At 35.9% G+C, this 12,677-nt stretch overlaps 2 protein-coding genes and 1 long non-coding RNA gene across 3 annotated transcripts; 1 reads left to right on the forward strand and 2 right to left on the reverse strand.

The window, feature by feature from the left end:
- Nucleotides 1-6,120: 6,120 nt before the first annotated feature.
- LOC127129195 (uncharacterized) lies at nt 6,121-6,777 on the reverse strand. Its single transcript, XR_007806214.1, has 3 exons — nt 6,470-6,777; nt 6,311-6,395; nt 6,121-6,228 (listed from the first exon to the last, which is right to left on the reverse strand). It is a non-coding gene; the product is annotated as an uncharacterized LOC127129195 (long non-coding RNA).
- Nucleotides 6,778-6,846: 69 nt separating this feature from the next.
- LOC127130970 (zinc finger BED domain-containing protein RICESLEEPER 2-like) lies at nt 6,847-8,513 on the reverse strand. Its single transcript, XM_051059920.1, has 2 exons — nt 6,955-8,513; nt 6,847-6,871 (listed from the first exon to the last, which is right to left on the reverse strand). Exons 1-2 carry the CDS (start codon nt 8,511-8,513, stop codon nt 6,847-6,849), a joined length of 1,584 nt encoding a protein of 527 aa, XP_050915877.1.
- Nucleotides 8,514-10,326: 1,813 nt separating this feature from the next.
- On the forward strand, nt 10,327-11,329 carry LOC127127250 (uncharacterized). Its single transcript, XM_051056386.1, has one exon. The coding sequence runs from the start codon at nt 10,453-10,455 to the stop codon at nt 11,074-11,076; it is 624 nt and encodes a 207-aa protein (XP_050912343.1). The 5' UTR covers nt 10,327-10,452; the 3' UTR covers nt 11,077-11,329.
- The last annotated feature ends 1,348 nt before the right edge of the window (nt 11,330-12,677 follow it).

Here is a 12,677-nt window from a genome sequence, read left to right on the forward strand (position 1 = left end):
AGTCACCTCTCTTCCCTTCAGCAGAGTAGCAATCTTTCTTCCTCAGCAGCTTGGATCTCTTTGGGCAAGAGCGGTATTTGGTGGTTGATCCCGATAAATCCTTTATCTCATCGGATAGATTCCCTAGTAGAGTTGTTGGTGTGGTGGACCTTGTCTGTGATAACTCTCGTCCCCAGCTGAAATGATTGATGATTCATCCCTTGCAGAGTTATTTGCTTCCTGGTATCTCTGATCCCCAGCAGATTGGATACTCCCCGGTGAACTTGGCTTTCTCTCTTGAGATGTAGTACCGGGTGGTTGATTCCTGGACCTGGTTGTGTTAGATATGTCTGTCTGTCAGCATACATCATACATAAACCACGCATATTCATGCATAATTATAACATTCAGATATTCATGTTGCATTCTTTGCCATATATCGTTGTTTGCTGTCTCCTGCTATTTGGTGATATACTTCCCCAAGCAGACGTGTGTGTCTGATCTCTCCATATAGAGTCAGCTCCATAGGCAGAAAGCATCTATCCTTTCTTCCATATTCCCCACCGGGTTATATCCTCGTGGATGTCGATTGTTTTTGTTCCTTCCCGACACATATATTGGGATGGTTTTCCCCATTGAGTTATATCCTCATCGGGACAAGTCTTGATTTGATGTGCCTATCTAGTTTGATCCTAGATTGGTCTCTAGAGACTCTTTTCCTGTTTCCCCGTGGTAAATGAATAATGGCTTAATAATTAGTAATCATTATCCCCGGCGGAGTCTGCGGTTCTCTACCCTCATACCGGTAGTTGTAAACCCTATTTCTTCCCTTTTTGCAGAGTAACTATTTTTGCTCATCTTTAATTGGTGACAGTTATCTTCATCCAGTATTCGGTGATGATATCCCCTCATCTGCTTGGATAATTGCCCTGATTACGCAATTTATCCCCAGCGGGTCATCTCTCGTCTACCTTGTTGTTGTTGGTAACGATTGTTCCTCCCCTGAATTGGTCATCATTATATACCTAGTTTCGGTATCCCGATGCCTTTTCTTTTCGGTCGATTTATCCTTTATTAACCCAGTAACCGGTTGTGGATAATCGTCCATGCGAGTATATTATCTACGTTCTGACGGTAATAGATAGTATATCTCATGCACTCTCGGGTCTGAAGCCTTTTGTTCTTCCCCAGTTGAGTAAGATTCGTATCCCCTTTGTGGAGTCGAATATCCATCCTGTAATCGAGTTTGCTTTTAGCCCTCTTTTGGATGATGAGTGTTTTGGGAATATTCCCCAATTCACGTCTTGGTTGGTCACCTATTATATGCCCAGTAACCGATATCCCTGGTGTTCCTTCCTCTCTGCTCCCTATTATGACTGTTTGTCCCCTGTGGAGTTAGAATCCCTGAGTTGAAGTATACCTTTTAGGTTTTCCTCAGACGTTTTGAAGTTTTGATATCTCTCACCCTTATACCGGTCTTGAATATTCATCTCTTCCTGAGCATGTTGTATCTCTCACCCTCATACCTGGCGTTCAGATCACATGTCTCCTTGAGCTTATTACCCAGTAACCGGTAATACCTCGTCTCGCTGCTTCCTCAGGAGAGTCTTTTTAGACATCCCCAGCGAAGTCCCTTAGTGGATTGTTTTCATCTGGTTTTTATCCGAAGTATCTGTTGTGGATAGTTTTTGCTGTATTGGCATATTCCCCAATACATGCATCTTCGAGTCAGCTCGAGTCTTTCCATTGGATCTTTTCCCTTTGGAATTCTGTTCCCCAAGCTTTGAGTCTTGACCTGCTCGCGCATTTTTATCCCTTTTCTATCCCCAGGAGAGTCCCCAGGGTCTTGGTCCCATGGAGTGAATCGCTCATATGGATTATCATTGGCTTCTGATTTCTTTGCTTTTGTGGACACATATCTCCACATAGTGTTACCATTTTTTATACCTACATTTGCATCATGAGGTCTCTTAGGGACCAAAATTCGTCTCTTTGTTATTATTTAAGCCCATTCTACCCCGTCGAGACGAAGATTTTAACCTTCACTTCTCCGGCTAGAATGACCTTAAATAGGGGCATCTGTAAGATCCCAATTTTGACCCTAAGATCCCTCATGGCATCATAACATTGCATTTACATTGCCTCAAGGATCTTTAGCATCTTGGTTCCCTTTGTCTTTGGGTGGGACTCCTTGTGATTGGTTTGAGATCACCAAGCATGCTTGAATTATACATCATTGTTTCTCTTACTTTTGTTTACTAACCAAAAGCACAAAAATGTGTCACTAACATCTTTTGTTTGAAGCTTGAGTATCATCCAAGACACTTTGTGGGTTCTATTTAGATGATTAGTCAACACAAGGGAATGACTTGAGATACTTCCAACAGGTTCAAATGGGGTCTATTCGTCAGTCAAAACGTTAATCTTGAAGGAGCAAAAGTTTGTTCATGAGTTGTCATGCTCACTAGGCGAGCAGAATGGGTCGCCTAGCGAGTCCCAAGAAAAGCCACCAGAATCACCTACGCTCAGAGGAATTTCTTGAACTGTCATGCTCGCTAGGCGAAACCCACGTGTTTAAAAAAAATGAAAAAAAAATGAAAAACGAAAAAAAAAAAAAAAAATAAATAAAATATAACAGAAAAATTTTGGACTTGGGCCTCTCTCATTTTAGCCCACAGGTCCACAAAAATCAGGTTATAAATTCAGAGTTTCAGTGAAACAAAAGGCCATTCTATTCCTATTACCCTGACAAGGAAAAAGATAGTGAGAGAAGAGCTAACAGAGTTCAGAGCAACCTCCAGATACTGAAGGGAACTCATCGGCAAAGAGCCAATTCCATCTCATATAAACCCTCAGATTGCTTTGCAAACCCAACCGGGCAATTCAATTTCATTCGATCTCTCCAGTCAGGTTTGCCTTATTCCCATTACTTTATGCTTTTAATTTGAATGCTCTGAATGTATGAGGTATTATGGGTGAATTTGATACCCTTTTGATGCATGTGTTTGACAAGAGGTTTAGGCCTCCTACCCTTGGTTGCTTTTTGTGAGCTTTTTGTGAATTTTAATGGCATGATTCATGTGGTTACATTTTGATTTGGGGGCAACTCTTGATTACCCTATCTTGTTTCTCTAACCTGTTTGTTGAGTTTTGTTTTGTGAGGGCTCATATGACTCTTGCAGAGATGGCTTGCTTGGTGTTCCACTTTATTTGTGGGGTACCACCTGGAGGTCTATTCCGATTACCTGTACTTACTCGCTTCTTTGAGGGTGTTAGCTTGGAAGGATCTCTGGGTTTCTTGTTTCGTTAATTACCGTTACTTCGGATCTTTATCCGTACGGTAGATCTCTCGATCCCTTTACTTTTCCCGCATGTTACCAATTTCTTAGGTTTCGTATAGCCTCTCGTGGCATGTCATTTAAGGTAGCGCGGTTCCTTCATCTAGGACTGCCTTTTTGCATGAGCGTTCCTAAAATGCAAACAACTCATTGATTTTTCTTCTCCTAAGAACACGTTATCTCCTTCTACTACAGGCGAGTAAGTCTCCAAAGGTCGAGCATCCGGTAGATTGCATAGTAACGTCGTTCAACCCTTACCCCATAGGTGGTCGAACTACGTTTTGCTCTGATTTTCATCCCAGATGAGATACGTAGGCATAAGACGCGATGTCTTAGCGAGCACACTCCTCTTTAACCCATAGGTAGCCGAGCTACGAAGACTCTGATTCTCAGATTCAGATGAGATACGTATGCAGTGGATGCGACATCCGTGCGAGTCATTTTCTTTTGACCCTTCTTTTAGTAAGTAGTACATTAGATAAACATACACGCTTTTCTCATCCCTTCAATCATGTTTGCACAAATAATTTTTCACAAAAAAACAACAACCTTTGCAACAAATGTGAAAAGGGCTCCCTAGGAGTACCTAGGATGCTTTGGGTGCCTAACACCTTCCCATTGCATAACCAACCCCCTTACCCAGATCTCTGACATTTTTACTAGTTTTTTATTCGATAAAACTTTTAGGTTTTTGTTCGCTTTCTAACCATTCCTTTGGATAAATAGAAGTGCGGTGGCGACTTGACTTGTATGGTTTACCTTGGATTTAGTCAATATCTCTAATGGTAACGAATACCCCGCTACAATCGCCCAAAAATTTAACCAGACGCTTTGAATACCAGATGTTAGAACGAAACTTAAGCACTGAAACACACATGCACAAGAAAGAGACAAACAAAATTATGCTTTAAAGCTTTATTCACACACAATAAAGCATCTTTAGAATGAGTGGAAGGGATGAAGATTGAGAAGAGAGAGTAATCACACTTGCACTTATTATTCAATGATCACAACACAAGAGTATATATAGTTGTGACTTGCACTACAAGACAACAACAAACTCTAACTAACCACACTTCTCGAACTTATAACTTGTGAGTAGGGTTGGACAACGGGCCGGGTTGGGCGGGTTCGGGCCCAAAACCACCACCCAACCCAAACCGCGGGTAGCTTTTAAAGACCCATTTCCGCCCAAATTTAAATACGGTTTTAACGGGTTCGGTCTAGACGGGTTTCAGATTAATAGACTAATCCAATATTTAATCCCAAAAATATTTTAAAATTATTTCTTAAAAAATTCTTTAAATTTTATTTTACCAATGGATATAAGCTAATCTAAAAATTCAATAATTGTTCACATGACCAATGGATATAAACTATCAATGTCTAGTTTAGATGATTAAATATAATATAAATCCAAATTAATACAACATTGAAATATTTTTATTATGAGTAAATGTTATCAAATACATAAGTTGGTATTGTCATATGTAAATGCTAATTTTTGACAGAGTGTTTGACAAACATTATCATTTCCAAGAACCTTCACACAAGCTGTTGCCAAATCCTGTCAAAATTAAACTACATTTTAGTCACACTAAAAGAAACCACATAACCACATAAACAGAAACATGAAATGGACCACAAAATCTGAACCTGTTAAACCACATAACCACATAACCACATAAGAGAAATTGAAATGGACCACAAATTCTGAACCTGTTAAACAAAAATCAAATATGTATATTAGGACCACTATTAAACAAACATGAAACAAAACAGGGACCACTGTTAAATAATAAAGTTTAAATAACTTACTTAAATAGAACCAAGAATCACAGCTATATGATAAACACTTGTGCTATAAGCTGCAGATTATGTTGCTTATCCAAACATGGTCATATTCCAAAACTCAAACTTACTTTAACTACTGGAATTGTTGCTTATCCAACTATTGGAACCCAGATTATGTTACTTAAATATTACCACGCTCTCTCTTCAGTAAATATATACAGCTGTAAATTACCAGTCCAAAATGATGGTTACAGTAACTTTACACTTCCCTTTCATTTTGCTGCCAACAACTTACTCTAACTACCGTGTATTTTAGGCACACGTCAAAATATCTTATCATCAATTGAAAGTGACCATTAACTAAAGTTTTGAAAGTAACATAAGCTGCAGATTAGGTTGCTTATCCAAATAGGGCCATATCCAAGGATGACTTCCAGAGCCTCACTTTTTTATGCAAATCTGAAATTGAATCCATGGGTCGTATAACAGCTGGAATTCTGCGATTGCTTAAGCTAGAATGTTTTGTTGGCCAGTCTGTAATGGATCAGCTAGGCAATCTAGGTATGGCATAAGTTTTTAATGTATGCAATACTTCATATTGACCTATTAAAATGATAACAACAGTAAGCCTAAAAACAAGAATGTTAAATCATAACCCTTACCTTACCTTGCATTTGCTGCAGCCCAAGCTGTTCCTGCACGGCCTCTATTGCTGCTCATTTACCAAGTTGATCCTTGCTATATGGCGTATGTTACTGCTTATTTACCAAGATGTTGCAAAATGTATCAATTGATCCTGGCTATATAGCGTATCGTCACGGTTTTACCAAGTTGTTCCTGCATGGCCTCAAAATGTTCTATTGACACAATTAGCAATAATTCATCTAACTAATGGACAATCGACCATGACATTACCAACTTCAGTTCATAATTAATTAGTAGTAAATCCAACTAAAAAACCACTAATGATAATTAATACAATAATATATTGTTTGATGCATACCAAAATTTGGCTAGCTTGAATATCTTCAAAATCCACTGGACAAAATATATATTGTTTGGCCATTGAGTAGTCACAAAATATAAGTCACATATGACTTCAAAAAACATAGTTGAACTAAAAACTTAAACAAGAAAAATATTAAGCTTTAAAAAGGAATTAAAGTAATAAATAAATCAAATTAATAAAGTAATTATACCTCCATATTTTTCAAGCACAACCAGAAGGTTGTGGCTGAGACGGTAAAGATCCTCTTCTTGCTGTAGAAGAAATTTCTTCAAATTCTGAAATAAACATTTTTTTAGAAAGATATAACAATTATGAAATAAAGATATAACAGTTTTAAAAATAATTTTACCTGCTATAATATCTTCAGAAAGCTCAAAATCTTCCATGAGGTTCAAGTCTTTGAAATAGGTAAAAGACGACTTTAACCAATTCTGGGTGCAAATTAATGCCTCTGCCATTTCAGGTTTTAGGGAGCTCCTATAAGTTTCTAAGACTCTCCCTCCCATACTGAAGGCACTTTCTGATGCAACCGTAGACACTGGTGTGGCAAAAATATCTTTAGCTATTGTAGATAAAATAGGATATTGTGTTGAATTGTGTTTCCACCACACAACAAGGTCAAATTTAGGATCCCTTTTGACACACTTACTAGAGTAAAAACCCTTAAGCTCATTTTGTTGATCAATCGAGTCTTGTTCCTCTAAATGTTGCTCAAAAGCATCGGCTCTAGCCATTAGTGAAGGACGGCCAACTGTTGTTTCATCATTGGAAACATTGTTTTCACCACTACCAAGAGGTTGTCTATTATGATTTTGGTCATAAGCTTGATTATACCAATCATACAATTTTTGTAAGCTCTCTTTTATAGATTTGATCAACCCGGTAGCAAACACATATCCAACTCCATACATATCCTTAAAAGTCCACTCAATATAACTCAACTTGTATCTTGGATCCAAAATAATCCCAAAATAAATCAACTTGTTCATCTTAGTAGCACACCCACAATATCTATTATACTTTTCCATCATGTCCCCACCCACACTTGCAAAAACACCATTCAAGTTCATAGTAGCTTGCTTCAGCTCACAATAGATCGCAGACACTTGGTGAAAAGCACTATGAAAACTCACACTTTGAGAGGTGGAAAAAACATTAGTTGCTTCATAGAAAAACTTTAAAAAAGAGATAAAAGATCTAACAATGTCCCAATCATCACTACTAGGAGGACTACCTTTTCCAAAGAACTCCATATAGCTCGACTCTTCATACTCAAGCTTATCAAAAGCAGCTTGAAACTTCTCTGCAGCCTCAAGCATCAAATATGTCGCGTTCCAACGAGTTGAAACATCGAGACATACTAGTTTTTGACAAGTTATTCCAGCAAATTCAATGTATTCTTTAAACTTGGCGGCCCTATGAGGTGAGGACTTGACAAATCTAACAACATCCCTAACACTAGTAATAGACAAATGCTTATCTTTCAAACCCTCATTTACCACCAAGTTCAATATGTGAGCAGGGCACCTCATATGAAAACATTTTCCATCCCCCATCATCCCATTCATAGTTGATTTTTTTCTATGCAAATATGCTACAGCTACATCATTTGAAGTTGCATTATCAACAATTATGGTAGACACATTCCTAATTCCCCAATCCCTTAACACCTCTTCAATCTTCCTACCTACCATATCACCCTTGTGGTTTGGAATAACTGTGAAGCTTATAATTCTCTTTTGATAGTTCCATTCGTTATCCACAAAGTGTGCCGTAAGGGTTAAGTAGTTTTGATTTTGGATAAAAGTCCAACAATCAGTAGTAAGTGCTACTCTATTGCAGTCATACTTAAAAAAGGCTTTTAGTTTTTGTTTCTCATCCAAGTGCAGCTGAAAACAGTCTCTAGCTACTGTACGCCTAGATGGGAGAGTAAATTGGGGCTGCATTACTTTAGAATAGTACTTAAAACCTTCCCCCTCAACTGCACTAAATGGTTGTTCATCTAGAACCATAAAAATTGACAAAGCTTTTCTACAAGCTTGCTTGTCAAATTTGGAGCTAACATGACCTAAACTAGATCCTTCTACAGAGGGGTATGTAAGAATAGTTTGGGTGGGATCAGTGGTTCTAGGCTTCTTTGCACATTTTAGAATGTGATGGTTCGTGTTGGTGGTGTCATGAGTCCTAGGGTCACATAGGTATTTTTTGTGGCAGTGTTTACAAGCTGCAGTTGGTGTATCAACTAAGTCATCTGGTAATCTAATAAAGTGCTCCCGACAAGCAGATGATTGCCTAGAACCACTTGCACTAGCTTTCCTCTTCTTTGTAGGTTGGGTATTAACTAATTCTGCTCCAACAACTTCAGTTGTTGCTGTTGAACCAACTTCATTCATGACATATTGAGTAGGTATAGTTTGATTAGGTTGACCTATCACTGAAAAATGAAGGAGCCATAATCAACAAACCATCACAGAAAGATAATTAAATAGCCATACAATATACATCCAGAGTTTCAGAATCACAAAATTCAGTGGTACATTTCTCCTTTCAACATACACTCTCTTGTTAGACGCTTGCAAATTTCACGAGTTATAAGAAAAGTTCTTGTAACAATACAATATACATCTCACAAATCATAACCATAAAGCTAAACTATAACATTACAATACAATAAGGACATGCCATTTTGAAACTGAGTAGAGTAAACAAAATATACTTTATAGAACAAAATTTAGGGAATTATACATGAATTGAAGGAAAAGCAGGTTGCAAAATTTAAAATAGAAATCAAGTAAAAATTGGCTATTTGAAAAAAGTCATTAACAAATAAAATAACATGAAAATAGTTGATAGCTATTTGAGTTGAAAATGAAATGTACTGAATTTCTACAATGACTTAAGAATGTTTGGATTAACTTACTTCAGCTTATTAACCAACATAATTTACTTTTAATTATAAGTTCAACAAGATAATTTATAAAAAAAAATTGAAAGGTCCTAAGAAAAGCACTTAAAGTATGAAAAAAACCAATAAATGGTGCAAGCTGTTACTTGTTTTCTGCTTTAGACTTTTCACTTTCTTCCCATGCTTTGACTAGTGACAGCCTCTTTTCTGTTGCAACTCTTTCAAGCACCGCATCTGAACAAGAATGAAATGTCATAACTTGTAATGTTAACATATGAAGCCCATATAAAAGGAAGAATATAAATCATATATATCATCAATGTAAAAACGTTCGATATTAATCATAACAACTATAAAAGTGACACATATAACTGATCCTGATAGTGAAAAACTATTTACACCAATATCATATATAAAACTAAACTCTAGAGGAAAAGCAGTGCCACAAATAATAAAGGTAGCAAATTCATTCCCGAGAAGGGGCATACCTCTGTTGATAGAGTCATAAAGCCCTCTTGTGGTTTCTCTTCAGCAGCTTCTTCAGTCTCTGCCGGTGGTGTGGTTGTCGTGAATGATGGTGGTGGACTAATGATGGGTGGTGATATTTAGATCTAGGATTTCATGGTGGTGAGAGTTGAAGGTGGTGGGTGGTGAATGATGGTGGTGGAACGATGTTGAGAATTGAAGCTAGAAGATTTTCATGGAGGTGCGGTTGTGAGTGAGAGAACAAGAAAATGCTTACTGGTATTGGGTGTGAGTGAGAGAACAGGAAAAAAAGAATGAACTTTGGCTGGAAAGAATTACTAACCCTAGGAGGCTATCTCAATTGGGCGGGTCAGGGTATCCGCGGTTCAGAATTTTGAACCCAACCCGCCCATATAAATCCAATTGAAGCTGCTAAATTTAATCACTGGCCCAATAGACCGTTTGAACCCGCCCATTTCGGTTTTCTTTTTCGGTTACCGATGGATTTGACCGAGTGAACGGTTCCTGTCCACCCCTACTTGTGAGTAACATAATTTTAACACAAACTAAAATTATTTGTATTCCAAGTAATTACAAGTGAGACATATCATCCCCTATGGACTATGCATACTACATGCTAATAAATGCATTCTATTGAATTTATGTCAAATGCACACATATTATCCCCCTATGATTTTGAAAGATGCATGGGCTGTTAGTTACAACACGGAATGGCTAGCCGCGCATTTACTCTCACTCTGCATCATACTAATTCAATTGGACCCCCACAACAACCAACTACCTATACTTATAATTTTTCACTTCATTAATTGTATTATAGTTGGCACAATGTCACTCTTATATATCTAACCTCTCATACCACACACATCAAATCTCATTTATTTCATCCAAACCAAACCTATGCTCCTATTTCCATTTCACCATTTCTCAACAAAAGAACCATGAAGAACACACAAACTAAACAAGATCAAGAACAAGAACAAGCCTTGATGATTCCACCCAAAAAAGGAAGACACACATGTATAACTTGCTTTTGCTTGGTGTTGTTACTGTTATTAATTATACTAACAGTTTCCGTTGTTCTTGCCTTAACCCTTTTCAAGCCTAAACAACCAAAAACAACGATTTCTTCAGCTACTCTACAATCCATATCGCCTGCTATCAACATACAAGTCAACGTTACTCTCGACATAAAGATCCAAGTCGAGAATCGAAACCGTGCGAGTTTTAAACATGAAGATGGAACTAGTCTTTTGATGTATGAAGGTGTTGAAGTTGGAGATACCGATATTTTTCCTGGTTTGATTCCTGCAAGAAGTTCCACCATTCTTCCTTGTAGGCTTGTCCTTCAAGCTGATAAGTTGGCTTCCAATGTGACAGGTTTTATAAAGGATTTAATGGGTGGTCAACTCTCTTTGCAAACGGTTACTAGGATTCCTGGAAAAGTTACTTTTCTTGGGTTTATCAAGAAACATATTGTGGCTGTGTCTAATTGTCAATTTGTTTTTGGTGTTCCTGATATGGAGATCAAAAGCCAAATCTGCAAGAATAAAGCTAAGTTATGAATGAATGAATTTGGATTGTTTGTAGTATGATTACACGCAGTCAGTCTCTTCTGATCAGATGAGACTGACAGTGTGTAAATATAAGATTATCCGGATTTGTAATGATTAAATAGGATATATGTTAATTTCATACTTTACTCATATGATTAAATAGTAGTTTTAGATGTATTAATATATTTGTATGGTAGAATAATAGAAGTTGGGTGTAGTTTTGAAAATTTTGGGAATAATATTTTGAGGAGTATTTTTTATATGTATTTTGGGCTTATTTTGACTTTGTGAATATTGAAACATGTTATGTGATGGCAAAGAAAAGAAGAAGACTATGTTCATGATCAGTGCATGAGGATTATGAATCTTGACTTTATTCAAAATAAAGTTTTCATGTAGTGGAATGAGATTATGTTTGGCTTCAATGAGTTTTCATTGGTTTTACAGTAATTTTCATTTATCTTGAATACAGCAACAACATGAAAGTGAAAGGGAAACCATTTTTTCTTTCCTTACCTCTTAAGAAGAGCTAAAATCGATAACAAACTCTGAAAATTGGTCTATAGAGAGTTGCATAGTCCAAATTATAAATCACTTTTGAAAAAATTATTCTAAACTTATAAGTTAGTCACACTATTAATAAAATATTAATGTTTTTTACTTTCTTAATAATAATAATAATAATAATTATTATTATTATTATTATTATTATTATTATATTATTAAATTATTTTAATTTCTCTTTTTTATATTTTCCGTTTATAAATAATAACTTAATAAATTGTTTATAATTTATGTTTAAAATATAAGTTAATTATCTTTTTTTTTATAAATTGTTAATAATTTAAGTTCAACATATAAGTTAATTATATTTTTTTTATAAATAAAATGTTAATTATGATTTTATTTTTTTAATTTGAGAAAAATATAAATATATAATTAAGATTATACATAACTAGCACGCAAACAGACAATAAACTAAGATTATTGAAAGTTTTCAATAACTGTTTGGGTCTCTAAAGAGCTAACTCTAAAAGAATTTATCAAGTGACAACGAAATTTGATCGGTCATCCCAAATTTTCGATAATCATATTATTTCTTACAAAACTTTAACAAAATAACACCAGAAAAATGTGAAATGTATCATTCATTTTTACGAATATCTTTACAACTTTATAAGTTCTATGGCACCCAAATCTGCTAAGATTGGATGGTTGGGAGAAAATATCAACTTTGTTGACGGTTATACCTTCAAATCTTTTTTTTTTTTTATTGTTGTTCATCTTTAAACTGTTTTAAAATGATGTAGGTTGTGCTTCCATTGATTGTAAAAGACATAAATTATTTCCACCATTTCAACAAAGATATGTATTCAACTATCAACATATGTGATCTCTTAAATATGTTCGTAATAAATCTAAATTCTATTTCTTATCTCTACTTTGTTTTGGATCCTTTTAACAATGATATGATTGTTATGATACCAATATGTTTAAGAATTAAGTTGTTTTCTTTTAAGTTTATTGTCTACTGACAAATTTTGCTCCATATTCCTTGTTTAGTTTTCTTAGTTATAGAATACTCTTTTTCTTTTTCTGTAAAACGTGTT

Source organism: Lathyrus oleraceus, chromosome 3 (assembly GCF_024323335.1).
Source record: "Lathyrus oleraceus cultivar Zhongwan6 chromosome 3, CAAS_Psat_ZW6_1.0, whole genome shotgun sequence".
In the NCBI taxonomy this organism is placed as follows: Eukaryota; Viridiplantae; Streptophyta; class Magnoliopsida; order Fabales; family Fabaceae; genus Lathyrus; species Lathyrus oleraceus.